Source organism: Micropterus salmoides, unplaced genomic scaffold, assembly GCF_014851395.1.
Source record: "Micropterus salmoides isolate LMB-PRFRI ecotype aquatic unplaced genomic scaffold, ASM1485139v1 Ms_hic_scaffold_22, whole genome shotgun sequence".
NCBI classification, from domain to species: domain Eukaryota; kingdom Metazoa; phylum Chordata; class Actinopteri; order Centrarchiformes; family Centrarchidae; genus Micropterus; species Micropterus salmoides.
In genome coordinates this window covers 6,983,455-7,000,374 of record NW_024041373.1, presented here as the reverse complement: position 1 = coordinate 7,000,374, position 16,920 = coordinate 6,983,455, and the positions used below count along the sequence as shown (strand labels likewise).

The 16,920-nt window shown below is 39.7% G+C and overlaps 1 protein-coding gene across 1 annotated transcript in view; it reads right to left on the bottom strand.

Annotated features, from left to right (window-relative positions):
- The window catches only part of LOC119917305 (adhesion G protein-coupled receptor A3), a 170,752-nt gene that overhangs the window by 12,293 nt on the left and 141,539 nt on the right, over positions 1 to 16,920 (bottom strand). Inside the window, 2 exon segments of the mRNA XM_038737568.1 lie at positions 3,034 to 3,179; positions 14,175 to 14,298. Of these exon segments, the coding sequence (XP_038593496.1) occupies positions 3,034 to 3,179; positions 14,175 to 14,298 (270 nt within the window).

The following is a 16,920-nucleotide window of genomic DNA, read 5'->3' as shown; positions in this document are numbered from 1 at the left end:
GTTGAAGCTACTGCAGCCACAGTAGCAAACATATCGGTTATTTTCATGCATTTGGCGGCCTCCGTCTGATGATTTTTTTGACTCGCAATGCAAGAAACAGAGGGCAGAGGGGGTGGGGGCCAGTAAGAGATGGGATTGGACCAGCCCAGTGTCAGTATAGAAAATTACCCGCTGTCTGTGCTTTATGGCACGGTCGCTGGCCCATTTTTTTAAACAGTTAAATAAATAATTTATGTTCCACCGGCCCCAAAGGTTCGTTGGCCCACCGTGCATTTGCCCGGTATGCCAGATTACCAGTCCACCCCTGCCTCTAATGCTAAAAAGGCCTAAATTCAGGAATTTAACTGATTAAAAGGAAGTCACTGCACTACTCTATTCTCTAGCATTTATTACTCTAGGTTTTGAACAGTCACTTAATGTGAAAATTCAACTTCTTCCTTCATGGCGGACAGTGACTCTGATTAAAAATGTGATTTCTTGACATGATCAAATGTGGGAGAAATCCACAAGGAGAGCCACACGGTATACTGCAAATAGGAAGACCTGACAGCTATGTCAGTACAGAATGAACAAAGCCAGAGGCTTGAAAGAATGCAGACTAGCTGTGGATGTCTCTGCAGATAAACAATGCAATAACTCATCTGTGTGAAGCTATTGTTACCCTATAATGGAAACATGAGCCAGCAAACACCTGAAAAAATAGATAAAGTAGCATTAATCAACAGAGACACAAATATGCATGCGCGCAAATCATAGTCGAGTACACATACCTCTGCACGGTGATCTGTAATCCAGCACACACAACTAAGTACACAATCCACATTCATTTTAAGATTTGTAATTACAAAAAAAGGAGTTTTATATTCATTCCATGGCAAATGTGTACAATATAACTTAAAACTAGTACTATTCATCTAATCATAGTTTTCACGTGATGTCACATTCCAAGGAAAACGCTCCCTTGGAGGGCAAAAAAGACGTTATTTTCTGCTGCCTGCCAACCAATATGCAAGTGATACACTGTTACTTTGAGTTTGTTACTTTTTGCATTGCCAAAATGCTGGATGGTTGTTGTGCTTTCAGATTTACTAATCGAGGAGGAGACAAGTCTGGGCCGTGTTAGGTGAGGGATTCCCCAGAAGGTAAATGTAAACATACCGCAGTCCGAGCGGCGGCAGGGACCTGGCGTTTTTTTACGGTAGAAATGCGGCAGCTGTAACGTTGTATGGATCGGATATGCCCAACACTTTCAGTTTGTGTTAATGTCTTTCTTTTCTTAAGTTGAAAGGTGATCCAAATAAAATGTGACTGCTTTTGCGGTGTCTCTGCGGGGGAGTCGAGGTGTTGGCATGTCAGGTGACTGAAAACTATGAATACTTTGTACTGTATTTTGAGGTACTTCTACGTCACTTGACTGTTCCCATTCAGTGTTTGTTCATTGTCTGCAATCGTTTTGTCTTGTGACCCCATTCAAAAAAGCAATATGTAGTTGGAGCCACTTGTTACATTTCCGATCTCCATGAGTCGTTGGCAGTTCCAAAGAGTGATTTCTCCTGTAACTTTTCAGATGGTTTCATTTGAATACCGTTTGAGGGACCAAGGAGGTAATACTCTTCAATATTTTACAAAAAAGTCCAAAGATAATGATGCAAATCTGTGTAGCAGAACTTTTTTCCTTCTTTCCTACCTTATTAATCAAACGGCATAGAAAATACTTAAAACTAACTCAACTATTACCAACTTTTTTTTTCTCGTAATTTAATGTAATTCATTATATTAGTTGCAGGGGCCATTTTTATACAGAATTATAAATGTAGAACCTTTGCTTGTAGTTAAGTATGCAGTACCGGCAATACATTTTAGTCTTTGGCATACCGGGACTTTTTCTTGTGCACCGGCACTTCTCACAAGCTGCTGGTTCTCTTTTCTGCCCTCTCCAAATCCGGTTCTATGGGTGACTTATGGCCCTAAGGAAATTGCATTACCCAGGGGGCATTATGTGACGCTCACCTGTTCCCATTCTCACCAGCCTGCTGTCGGCGGAGACATAGGAGGGAGAAGATCGGGTGCGTTTTATAACAAGCATGTGCACAAGTTGCTCATCAGTGTCACTTTTCGTGAACTGACCAATCACAGCCTGGATAGGGTGGGTCATTAAAAAAACGTTTGACGTGCTACAGCAAACTTTTGAAATGCACTCGTTATGCATTAATGGTTATGATTATTGATGAGTTAGTAATTAGCATTAACAAATTAGAGACTGACCACCATGTAGAACGTTTTTCTTGCACAAGGATTTAATGAAGGAAACAGCCCACAAAAATGAAACTGCTGTTTTGTACAACTGGAATTAATATCATACTAGCGGTAAGCTACATAGAATACTATAATCTGAAATTATAATGAATACTCTAATAAGGTGTTGAAAACTCAAACTATCTGTAGGGAGATCCAATTAAAGTGTAACCTATAAATAGACTAATATTATACTAACATTAACTTTTTTATTTAATGTTATAATATTATGCTAATACATCCATATATGCTAGTTCCTACTCCAGGTTGTGGATGGTGCATCTGCAGCAGACAGATGTAGATTTAGCCAGAGCCAGGATGCCATTGTGTCAACATGTGCTCCTTCTTGCTGCCTCCTCCCGAGAGCAACATTTTCCCCATTTTCTATTTTACATATGTTTTACTAAAGTTATTGTTATACTTTTTCCACCACTGCTTAAAATTATAAATACAGGCTGGGACAGGAATAGCCTGTGATTGTACAATACTTCTACTTGCATACATATCACAGTCTCAGTCAGGCCATGTACTGACAAAAAAATGAAATAAGAAGGCAAATAATTGTGCATTGAACCAGTCCTTGGCCTCTGAAAACACACACACACACAAAGGTGCAAGAAAGATAAAAAAAATACTGGTCACACACAGGCACAAAAGCACATATGCACAGCTTTTGGTGTACTTTTCCGTCTAGAGGGAGTCAAGTTTGAGGAGGGTTGTGAGGACATTTGTGCTTACCTCAACAGGGGCTGTTTAGGGGTTGGAGGCGGGTCACCATCTTGGCTCTGCGGAGGCTTCTTGGTCACCTGTTTATAAATGTTCCTGGCCGTCACTCCGAGCCACAGCATGGTCGACAGAGACGAGTAGTGCAGCACGACCCCGACCTGATACAGGGCGACAGAGTACATCAAGTTATTTATTTGACTTTTCTGAACTTTTTGCTTATACATAATGTACAGTATGTCTCACTGAAAAAATGTCAGACTTGATTATATTCTATTCCTGTAACTCAAAGAAAAGATGTTCAGGAAGAGCTGCCACTCCTCTCTCAAAGACACCATCAATGTCACTCCAAGGGTGTCTCCGTAGACGTTTTCCTTCAAGACCTGGCTGCTTTGTCTTATGCTTCACTAAAAGACAATAATACAAGAATGGAAAGACAGGTTCAAAAAGTGCTATTGAATCATCAAGGTTGTTTGGGATAAGAGCATTATGGTGAGGTTATACTAGTGGATACTGAGCAGCTCCTTATCAGTTGAGTTAGAGGACACGAGTGTGCAATGTGAATAACAAATCTGAATATAAATGATGGTCACGTTGAAAACTATCAGCGCGTGATTGTTTTCCAAAATGCACTGTATACATAGCTTCGCTCGTCCTCGTTTTAATATTCATGAATTTTGTTTGAATGGGGGAACTGATCTAACTTTGTTTAAAGGCTTTGTCAGCTCATAGGATGAGTGGAGAGATGAGTTACAAAAAGAGAGACAGTGTGAGAAAGGAGAATGGAGGGAGAAAATTTAAATGCACTGAGCCTCTTTCTCCACCCAGTCAGTGTGATGTACTGGCAACCTGAGACACCCCATCAAATGGCTTCTCTCCAACCTGATAGGCCTAGGGACTGAAGCTAGTGTACCAGATGCTAATTGGAAGTGTCCTTGAGCCGGTTATAGAGAGCAAAAAGCGGGTGGTGAGTCAATCACTGCTGCGGAGTCCGCAAACTTCAGAGCTTCATTAGTGCCAAGAGCAGACAAAAAAGAAGTGTGATTGTAAAATGTAAATGAGAGGAGAGGAGGGTTTCTCAAATGAACGGAAATGGTAAAGGTAGGGGAAGGTATTCATCATTTACAGTTTCAACATCCTGATCAAACAAAGCCATGTTGTCCATTTGGCAGTTTTTCAAAGTATCTATTACAGATCCCACAATTGCAATCTGAGAGTAGTGACTCCTGTTTACTGCATTTAGTCATATGACCACAGCTGCTCATTGCATGCATGCACTTTGCACAGGGTTAAGTCATCAAAGATCCACAAAAGATAGTTTGCAACATATTTTAAATGTTAGATATAACCAAGATGTTTGGTAGATACAGTCTTGAACCACAACACAATCTTGTGTCTCGAACCGATATTGCTTTGACATGTAAAATGTAGTTTGTTGGTCACAATAGAGGGACTCTAGCTTAGAGCCTGACTGATACGTTTTTTTTTTACATCCGATACCAATTTCGATATTTCAGGATTTTAATAATCCGAATGCCAATATACTGGCCAATCCCCCCCCCCCCTTATTTTAAGAAACGCATAACATAAACACTGTGATGGATGGATGGATAACATAAACAAAGATGATCACTGACATTTGTTATGTTGAGACCTCATCAATATACCATGACATAATGCAGTTTAAAAATAAACTACTTTGTTATTGTTAGAAATAGTATTTTGAACAAAAGTACAACAAAAAATATTAAAGTTTTGATAAATAAGAGTCAAATGTATAAAACTACAGAAAACGTTTTTAAAATATCTGATTTATACTAGTACTAGTACAAATGAACATTAAATTAACAAGTGTATGTATTGTGGGGGCCAGAGAAACAGAAACTATAAAAAACACCAATATAGTACCACTACTACTAATAATAATACCATATATCATCTCTCATGTCATTGTTATCAAAATAATGATAAACAAGGCTCTCCTACATAGGCAAATAATTATATATATATGTTTTTTGTCATGCAGTAGTTATTACCTAAGATGTAATCTGCCACGATGACTACTTTCTACATCTAATTTATCACCTGCGCTCTGGTAATTCTATCCAATGCTGCAGAAACGATTTCCTAACACACTTCTGGCTCTATGATACAGTGACGCAGAGGAAACGCTGCCCTTGAATTAATCTAATACTACATGACTGTCTACAAAAGGACCTGCAACTGTGTGTTAGATACTTGTTCACAAGTCCCCTCTGGTTTAATCAATTCTGACACGCTGACTGTAACTACAGACACTATGTTACAGTTGAATCGCTCATAAATGTTAGCCTCCTCCACTGATAAACACGGCATTAGCTTTGTGGCTAATTTAGCAACAGGCAGTGTTATTTGCTGTTGGCAAGTCTGTCAGCAGCGTAGCCTCTAACACTAGGTTACAGTAACATTAAACACACTGCTGAGCCTGGAGAGGGCAGCACAAAACGAGAGGGTTAGCAAGTCTGGTCTCTGAAGAGGAAAATTAATGAGGGCTATTTTGATCATTATTTAAGTCATGTAGTTGACGTGACAAAAGACCAACTCACAGGGAACAATGAGTGTGAGAGCTACCAGGAGCTGGACTGTGGTCAGCTAATGTTTTTTTTTTTTTTCTGTGGTGCTGCAGTGTTGTTAACAGAGGAGCTGCAGCGCGCCCTCTGGGGGGCAAACTTTGCAACACTCATAACATGAGGGAAGGATCCGACTCTCTGTTTCTCTTTTTTAATAGTCATATATATCGGCTGTTATAAACGCAGATGCAGATATTGCTTATATCGGCCGATAATATCTGCAAAATGGTAAATCGGTCGGGCTCTCTTTTGGGTATATACAGATTTCAGTGGACTATCCTACATGTGAGTTCTCTTTATTAATTCAGCTCTCAGAGGCTCTTGCAACTTTCAACAATGCAATTATCTCCCAGGTTGAAAAAATGCGATTCTGTGTCTGTGACAGTCGGTTTAGAACCACGTGGGAGAAACGGAACATTTCTTCTCTAGGTAGAGCGGGTTGGCCGTTAATGGGAAGGTCGGTGGTTCAACCCTGGTTCCCCCAGGCTGCATGTCGAAGTGTCCTTGGGCAAGATAGTGAACCCCAAATTGCCTCTGGCGTCTGTTCCGCCAGTGTATGAATGTGTGTGAATGTTTCTGTATGAGCACTTAGGCTCAGTGTGTGTGAATGGTGAATGCAGATGCAGTGTAAAAGGGCTTTGAGTGGTTGAGAAGACCAGAAAGGCGCTATACAAATACGGAGCATTTACATTCTCAGTTCACCAGCTATCATTTTTGGTTTTGATGGACCAGAAGCTCTGTTGGATGAAATTCATAGTTTAATTAAAAATGAGACCCCTCCTTACATGTTACAACAACCCTGCATGAGACCACAGAGTCAATACGACTCCACTACAAAATTCCATGATGAGCCCATCCACTTATTTGTCAAATTTGGATACATATTCCTTAATGAGCCTGCCAAAGGAGTATAATTTATATAAATACATACCTGAGAGGACTTTGGATTAAATGGGTTAAATATGTTTAGATAAGACGTATAATGAATCAACACATGGATAGGTTGATTAGGACAGTCTGCTACAGACAGTCGCATTTTGCTATTTTGCTATTCATAGTTGCTGTTTGCTTTCACCTGATGTTCCTTTGTTAGTAGAAAATCTAGGTAAATACATAATTTCAGTCAGTGATCGGATCAGTGAGCAACACAATTATCACACAGTTAACAAAACAGGAGCTGGAAACAGCCCCAGAAAACCTGGTCAATGTGCTCCCATTAAAAAGCCACAGCTCCTGTCACCTTAAACCACCCCTTTCATCATTTAAGGTGGTTGTCAATAAAGCATAAATAAATGAAAATGCATCAATAAAAAAGTAGTTTAATTTAGACTTGTGAAATTGTGACAGCCAAACAGTAATTCTGTTTGCATTTTAAATATGCGTGAGGTTACTGAAACAAAGTTACAGATAGATACATAGTATGATATTACAATATATAATCAATTTGTGAGCCACTAGTTAGCTTTGCAGTGCTTTTAGATAAGTGCCCTCTCATGGTAATCTGTGTAAAATACTTTTTAGATACAGTCTATGGTGAAACAGCAACAGATCTGACAAGACAAAGATGTCATGTTTAATAGAAGCGGCACGTGATGGACAAAAAACTTTAAGTAAATCCAAAGCCCTAAATGACAAATCATCAATCGTCAATTACAGAATGGGTGAGTGCACAAACACAGACATGTGGTGCTGTAACTTAACTAACAAGGTTCAACTTCAGTTCTCTTTTAATAACTAAAAGCAGGAACTAGCATGTAATTAAATCATTTGTATCTGGATATGAAGACAGGAAACTATTGAGCTACACAGATTTGCTCTTTTTTAGAATGAAAGGCTAATTTCTAGTTTTTTAGAAGAGAAAGGATGTTATAAGTAACATTATTAACTATTATTATTAACAATGCTACATTACAGAGAAATACAAAACCATAATAATGAGTCTTTAAAATATACATTTTACAAGGGACTCGAAGCAGCCGCCTGTGAATGACAAGCAGTTATGATTCTGAATGTGTTGGAACATTTCGCAGACTTATCAACATGATGGATGATGTGTAACATTACTTACAAACTAAGGGCAACTAGGGTTATGAGCAGAGAAGTGCACGCTGGTAAGTGACTTCTGTGTTAGAAGAGAAACGGTCCCTGTTACAGCATTCGAGCTTATTTTCTACCCAACTCCTGAAAAGTTTGTCAACTAAGACTCTCATTCTCATCAAACAGTAAGACAGCAAACACCACCAAACCACCACTTACAATATAAAATGGTACAACAGTTCCAGATGGTGAAATACTATAAAACAGAGCAATGCAGATAGTAAGTAAGACTGTGCATCTGACAGTGTAATTGCCTGGAAGACAAAACTGTCCCTGATTGTTTGTTTTGGCACTAATATGTTCAGTTATTCAAAAGGAATCATATTCTAACCTGTGAGGTAATTAAAATAAAGTGTGCAGCTGACTTACACTTACTTACAACTATGATTTTCTGAAAAGCTTTACACCTCAGTTATTCTAGAGTTTATTTAGAATGGCACCTTTTAGCTTTAGCGTATTGCAGAATTTTCTGTAAAGATAACACAACAGATATAAAATGTTTTAGAATTTTACATGTTAGCATATGCTAACAGTGCTAAATTCTAAAACCCCTCTAAGCTGTCTTCTATGGGCATAGTCATTATATTGGCTCCCTACTGTTTTTGATGCATAAGTAACCACTCTACAGGAAGCCTTTTACATGTGGTGAAATGAGCTCAGGAGCACTTAAATTGGACCCAATGGAAGCACAAAGAAAATCACTGTAGATACTGCAATGTCTAGAACCCCCCCTTTTTTGCCAGCGTTTGCCGTCACAACTAATTTCACAGTGGCACACTAATGAGAAAATCCTCTGTAAAGCATCTTTAAGCTGACAGTTGGATGTAACCTCAGATTTAGGTCACGTCCTTAGCCAAGTTCTTTGCTAAATTAATAGGTTATTTAATGCTGGTCACACCTAGTGAACAATCAACTGAGATGTCTAATCCAAATTTTGATGGTCTAAAGTAGGATGAGGTAAGGGGAGGGAATTCAAGGATATGCTTATGTTGTTCTCCTGCTTAATACAGGCAAATAGAAGATGCAGTGTTACAGCTGGGGTGTTGCTCAAATCAATGACAAAAAGAGCCTTGTTGGAAGAAAAGATATAAACAGAGATCAGAGATCACTTTGACTTTGAGGCTATAAAGAAATCAGATGCTGCATAGCGACAGTGCCACAGTGGGCAGGGAGACGGTGCAAGATAGGGAGCGGGAAGATGAGTATAGTATGCAGGTGGAGATGGTATGGGAGGAGGGTGAGGGGTGGAAGCCTGGGTGGGGAGTGCATGCTTAAAGTGCTGCGAGAGCTGCCAAAGCTAGTGAAGTTCCTTCTGTCGGAGGGAGAGCATGTACTTATGTGTCCCCCTGGGAGGAGGGAGGAGGGGGTGCGTGTGTGAGTATAGAGAGGGGAGGTGGGATGATTTGGGGGAGTACAGAGAACTCTGCAGGCACTGCATCTATGAGTGTGTGCATTTGAATGAGTGTATGTGTCTGTGTGCGTCGTGTGATCACACATCTCCTCAAGCAGTCCTGTAATTATCCCAAATTGTGTCTGGTGGGGCCTGCCTCAGTCCCAGTGGAACTGCAGACAATCTGGGCTCCTGCCCAAATCTGCAGCGAGTTGTCCTGTTAGCAGTGATTGGGTAAAGGAGGAGCAGCAGGAAGCATTCAAAGGCCCTGGGATAAATTTATATCCTAGGAATAAATGCTAAATAAGTTAAAGAGCAAGAGCGGGGCCCAGAATTAGGTAGAGACTGTGGGGACGTGTCCCTACCAATATCCAATGACTACTGAATCGTCTCTAGCAATATTATTTTGATTAAAAAAATTTTAATATAACCACTTTCTAGTCAATGTATTTGGGTCACAAATGGTTAACGGACGCAAATTAGTGAGAAAAACAAAAACATAAACCAAAAGGCAGATGTGCAACTGATGTGTGTCAACTAAAACTGCGTAATAAATAAAAAATAATAGTTTTATGAGAAAAGTCATAATAGAACAGGTTGCTTTGAGTCATACGTGCATGTTTTAGTATTTCCTGGCAGTCTACAGTTATTTAGCCTTGTAAATAGTTATTTCCCCAAACAAAAGACACAAACAAGGTAAGACTAAATTGTGCCTACATGTGTGTTGACTCAGCAGGGATGATATTAAATGAGAAAAGTGCATTTTATTCAATTACATTGAATTTTGCATTGCTGCTGCCTGAATGTTGTGTTTTCTATTTATATTAATAAAGAAGACATTTTTCTTAGTGGACCCCCAGGAAACGAAACCTACTCCTTCACCTGCATGGACACTGATGGAAGGAAGGTGTAAAAGTACCACTTCCCTGATAAGGCATAGATGTGATGAAGGTTTTAGAAGTTGTGACAGAAGGATTTATTTATTGATAATAAATCATGTTTCAATACTTTATAGATCATAGTAGTATGCAGTTAAAAAGAACAACGTTTGGGTTGCCATGTTGTGAAAAATCCTTTTGGATGGTCCTTATAACTGGCTCTTCAATTTATCAGAACTTAAATGAACTCAAAAGTTCAACCATTTACTATTACCATTAAAAAATAATATCTGAACCAAAACCCACCGATTAACAACTGATGAAAATGTACAACTGTTTTTTGTTGGATAATTGTAGTGGCAACATTTATAACTGCAGGTCTCACTCACTCACTCATAGTCAACCGCTTATCCTGTGTACAGGGTCATGGGGGGCCGACCCCAGCTGACATCGGGCGAAACGCGGGGTACACCCTGGACTGGCCAGTCCAGCGCAGGGCCACACATAAACAAACCACCACTCACAATCACACCTAAGGATTGCAAGGTCTCTGATGGCTTATTTAAAAATGTATTACCCTTTATTAATGATTTATTCAATTTATGATTAGCCATCAACTTCAGTTCTAAATGTTAGTAAGTTCTTTACTTCATACTTTCCACCGGTTATATATGTTGTTTTGGGACAATTGACAATCATTATTATCAACCTATGTCGTTTAGGTATGAGGACGTGTTATATAGTTCTATATTGCCAAAGCCCCATCCATTTTTGATTTAACTATACATTGCCCATGTTTTTGGTTTAACTCTGGAATATATAATGCTACGTAAGCGCTGACATCCTGGTTTCCATCCAAATTTAGTAAATGCAAATTAGTGTGATTTTCCATGCACTACCATTATAAATTGGGGGCATCATGATAAACAGCTGGTGGCGCTAATTCTCCAGTAAGGTGACAATAAACCAGTGGTTCTCAAACTTTTTCTGTCATGTTCCTCTTCAGTAGTAAGTGGAAGCTGGTTGTTTAAGTCACATGCTTCACCTGTGTCATGATTTATTCACAAAGTCTATTTCCATTGCACTTTCTTGTATTTTGCTTTAAGACATCAGCTTTTCTACCTACTACAAAGCATAAAACCGTGTTTTCTGAATTTAAGGCCAACAGTCCAAAAGATCCTGGAATTTTGAGGCCAGTACCAATATTGATGATTGATAGTTTAAGAAGTTTTTTTTATATTAAGAACATCGCGTCAATTTGGTTTTGGATGCGCACATATTTGGCATTTCGTTGCTGCAACTTCTTGTTACTTACGTACATATAAGCCAATGCCATCTTTAATATCAGCTGTTATTTTTGGACAGCTAAATTAATGGTCAGGCTCTAGCTACAACCTATTAGCCCTTAACAAAGTATACCTCATTTGGAAATGGTGATGATTTACAGTGTCAGTACCAAATGTACATATTGGTGTGGCTATATTTTTCTGTTAGTGTTTAGAGTATATAAAATATGAACCCCAGTCAGCTGAGTGAAGAATTGCTACTAGACAAGGTAATGTTATTAATGTGATGTTAAACAGCAGGGAGCAAGTGAGTGAAGAAAGCTGCATTTTATGACAAACACCAGTCTTTTTGTGTCAGTTGCAGTTGTGGAGAAAAACTTGACAGCTGTGACACGAGTGGTGACTCCTTGCAGACTTTGTTGCAGAGTTTCCTGCTAGGCAGCTCAGGCAAAGCTAGCTTACATGAAATATGACGCTCTGCACTTCAGCATGTAGAGGTGGAGTCTTTACGCTGTGGAATAAGGGGCCACCTAAAGTGCTTGTGACAGCAGAAGAGGCAGTTGAGTCCCAAACGCTCTAGAAGGGAGCGAACGAGGCCAATAGATACAACAGGGTGTGAGTGAAGGCAGTTGAAACTGTGAGTGAAAAGTAGAAAAGAGGAGCACATCAATCTCTTTGTGGCTACATACAGTAAATGCCCCCCCTACTGTGGTGAGCTGACAGTAGAGGATGCTCTGCTTCAGCTGAGGTTTCATGCTCACAACCTGAACAGGTACTGCTATCAATCAACTGGAATAGAAATCCATATAGCTTTCCAACCATGTGAAAAAGTAAAAAAAAAAAATCTTGTTTATTCTTACTTTCTCTCTTTTTGACACAGACTATCTCAGCTACCTCAAACATATGTGCCATCTCTTATCTGTCACTTCAAAATGGTTAAGAAATTTCCATCAACAATATAATCCAATTAATACCATGGCCAGTATAACAAGAATGTCGTTGTTTTTTCAAGTTCCTTCTTACACCTCCATTCTTGCTGTAAAACAACGTAACACAGTGAGGTGCCAGCAGGCAGGGAAGCATTTCTTTAACCTGCTTCCAAATCTACCTGACATCCCAAATCTCCCACACAACACTCATTCATAACTGTGGGCTGCAGAGACGGACGCACCACCCATGTGACCACACACTGATTTCAAAGGGTCAGAAGGTCTTGTATCCATCATCTTAGGCAGGAGTAGATGGTGTTGTGGTGTGCCACTACATACATTTACATTTATTTATTTAGCTGACGCTTTTATCCAAAGCGACTTACAATTGCTATACATGTTAGAGGTTGCACGCCTCAGGAGGAACTAGGGGTTAAGTGTCTTGCTCAGGGACACAAAGGTGGACTATTTTGTAATTGTTGCAAATTTAAAAACTTTTTGTACACAGAGAGATGAAGCTTGATGGAAGTGAAAGAAAACCGGATCTTCAGCCAAGTCAAAGACGACAGAATGAACATTGCAGACAAGATGTAGACGAGTTTGTCGCCACATAGAGGCTCTAGCGTCAAAGTATTTAGTACCATGATGGAAAAGTATAATTTTTGACTAGTTCTAAATAAAAACTCAGGTGATCATTAACATTATATCCTGAGACAACAAGGGTGTAGAATTTAGTAGGGACATGTCCCCATTAACATCCAGTGACTATTGAATTGTCCCCAGCAGTAATTTTGATCCAAAAATTTAAATATAACCACTGTTGTCCGTCAGTGTCAAGTGGATGTTTTTGGTACACAAACGGTTAAAAGATCTTGTTCTCTAAAATGAGTCCACCGTTTTTTTAAATTTGAAAGATTATGTCCTCCCCCTCATATGCCTCACAGTAGTTTGGTCTGCTGCCTACCTTTTTCAGACCCTCAGCAACTTTATTTCTAAAAAGCGACTAGCGACAAATGAGTTATTTCAACCATCGGGGGAAAGTGAGAAACATACAAAAGTCTATCATATTGTAGGCTTATTTATTCCCCAGAGTAATCGCAGCCAGCACCTCTACCTCTCCTCTCGCACTGTGTGCATGCGGGCAGGAGTGAGAGCGAGTGACTATGGTTTCAGGGATGCTGTTGGTCAAACTTAGGATACATCCTCTGGGAAACACAAATATGTGTACCAAATCCTTCTAGTAGATGTTGAGTGAAAACCTTGACATGTCGGTGGCCCTAAAGGGAAGTTCAGTTGACGATGAATGTTATGAAAATCCATTCGATAGCTGCTGAGATAATTTAGACCAAGCAACCAAACGACAGACTGACTTCCATAGAGGTGAGGAAAACTCACTGAGCACTTATCTGCAAGCTTAAGGCTTTTGGGAACAGCACAACCCTTTGATGACCACCTCCAGACAAAACATGTGCATGAGCGTGACCACTGAAAGGCTTTTGTTTCTGTTTAATCTCAAAGTGTTCCAAATAAAAATGTCACAATGCCTGTGATACTGTAATGAACAGTGAAATGGTAAGTTCCATGGAAAAACACATTTGTATGGAATTCCAATGTCCAGAAAATGTTATATTCTGGCACTTTCCAAAACGTCCACAAAATAGATTTTTTTAATTTGACGCCCACCACTAACCCTGGGCAACAAAAGTGGACACGGACGGACAATAGAGAGACAGACAGTGAGTACATTCGTGATGGGAAAGCCTGAATCGTCGGGCTCATTGTGCCAACACTTTACTGAAAGAGTGACCAGGCCATACGAGCAGCTGAAGCATGAAGAACACATAAAGCTGGGTTACTATATGTCCACATACTGCACTCAGGGCCCTGGTTGCCAACATGTGAATAGACATTCATAATCAATTTTCTGAAAAGCTTTGAGAGTATGAAAGAAAAGGGAATGCACTTACTGCTTGACAGATGATGGGGTATTTGATTCGATTGATGCCACCGGCAAACACAGCAAAGGTCAGAGCCGTGTGGAAACAGAAGTTGAGAAGCATATGCCATCCCTTCCGACTGATGCGGATTGCGCTGCCAAAAAAAGACCAAGAACGAAAAAAATTAGCAGGTACATACCATACCCCACAGTGTTCTGTGATTTATCATAAAGTAAAATCTCATTGAAATTCAGTTTTCAAGGTGCATTGTCCATCAGTCATTTCAAGAATGATTTAAGCCTGTCTTTTACAAGGCCTGCATAAATTGCCCTTTTCTTTTACCTTGCTACTGCCAGATAGATTAACAACGCCAGGCGAGCCTGGGGAATGCTGCTCAAAGAGTTTGAGTAGTGCAAACAAGCCATTACATAATGCACTGCCAATACATGTACTGAATCGAATATTTTTAAATAACACTGAAAACATTTTTACCTTGGCTCAACTTAAAAAAGTAAAGATTCACATTAAATACTTTCAAGTTAAGTCAACATCATTCTATTCATCTAAAGTTTTGATTCTAAACTAACTGATTGTTTTATGTTAAGGCAAATCAAGGGTGTAAAATTTAGTAGGGACTTCAGGGACATGTCCCTACCAATGTCCAATTAAATATAAGCACTATTGTCCGTCAGCATCTAGTCAAGGTATTAGGTGCACACATGGTCAACTCTTGTTCTCTATTATAACTCTAATGCGTTTTTTAAGTTTCGAAAGAATATGTCCTCCCTCGCCATATGCCTCACAGTGGTTTGGTCCACTGCTTACCTTTTTCAGACCTCTTTTCAAAATCTCCTGTTGGGAGATGTTTGTATTGTCCCCACCAACAGTGACATGAAATATCTGCCCTTGAGGCAAATCGTTCAGCAGAACTATTCTTAAAAACTGTAAAGCTGGTTGTTTTTAAATTGTACATCAAATAGTACAATTTTGTATTTTCACCACACAATGCTTAGCAAGCTTTGTGTACCATGTCATCACACATGGTCTAACCACATCCACAGATAACTACACTCAGTAACTAACTGTATTAAAACATAATAAAACAGTACAAACATTGTAGAAGACACTGTAACCATGCAGGAACACACATCGAATTACACTTATACCCATGAGTCTGTGGCCCAGGTGCATGCTGGGAGGTTTGCCTGCCTTGGGACACCGCAATATAAACTCTAAACTAAAACTACTAATTTTAGGTTGCAACAAGAATGTTGAATGAAATGAATTGAGAAAAAAGATATGCACCTGTCCAAAAGGTCAAACCCTACGCATGCACAGTGAAAGAGCATAAAAAAGAATAATTTAAATCCTCAGTTGACAAAATGGTACACTTCAACCAAACAGTATAATGTTTATTTTAGAATGACGGACCTCAGGCAAAGGGCTACTCACAGATTCTTAGTAAGAACTCAGTGTGTTATTCAGTGTACAGCCTTACTACACAGCTCTTTCACCCACTTACACTACATGCAGTGGTACATGCACACAAATAGGAATCACTCTGCTGGTTTGACGATGAAATAAAAAGCGATTACTTCCAGTTGGCTGGCCCAATTGAAGTTTTCACAATGTAAATCTATGCACTCAAATCCACTTTGTGAAATATGGCATCAGCCAGGGGGTTACACAGCCTTGGACAGGGCACTTAACCCACATTACCAGTTCCATCCAGCTCTTAGAACATAGGCTAAATAGGTCAGACAATACTAACATATTTGTTCTACTGTGTGAATTAACAAACCATCTATTCTCTTAAATCACATTTCTGTGTCAGCTCCCTCCTTTTCATCCATACAGTCACTGTCACCATTTGAAATTATATAACCCTGTGCTGGAAATCTCCACTCCCCAAAATGGAGAAACGGAGCCCCGGCTGCACGTGAGCCAACTGTAGATGAAGCAGTGGCTCAGCAGTGAGCTATGAGGCGTGTCTGGGGCCGGGCTTCACTGCTCTGTGTAAGGGGAGGGAGAGTTAAAGCTTCTGTTGTCGATGCCTCTGGTGCGGTCCAAGAACTGAACTCCATCCAGCAAAGAGGCCATAAATCAGGCCAGCTCCTGGCCTCCCTGGAAGGGGGTTTTCATAGGCTCTGCTTTGGGCTTTCATTGGGTCAAGTACATTAACCTGGCAGCCCTCCACATCCCCATCTCCCAGAGGGTAGGGGGGATAAAACTGTCCTCTCTCTGCATGTGCTCTCTCACCCTGCACCCAATGCTGAGCCAAATGTAAGGGACAATAAAGCTATGGACAGTATAATATGACACATTATACAACGGGTAGTTTTAGCAAAGCCATTTCATTGGTGGAAGACATTCTAAACTTGCTGATGGGTTCCATAAAACATAGGAAGCTGTGCTGTTATATGGAGAAAAGGAAGACAAAGAGGAGCAACCTAAGAATACAGGGCTGGGCTATATGGTTGAAATAAATTCCACAATTTTAAAATATTCCAAATACCAGTGCAGTGTGTTCCACCGTATTTACATAAGACAAAAGAAAACTCACACAAAAAACGATTTTGGGGTCACTGGCAACAATCCGTAAACACAAGAATGCCATGTTATCAACTTATAATGTGTGGGGAATTTATTTCCATTTATCCATCCAAGTCCACTATGTTCAAGATAACTTTATTGTTATTTAAAACACACGCACAGTAGAACGAAATTGCGTTGCATCCAGCTCACAAAGGTAATTGAAAAATACTCTGAACTGTTT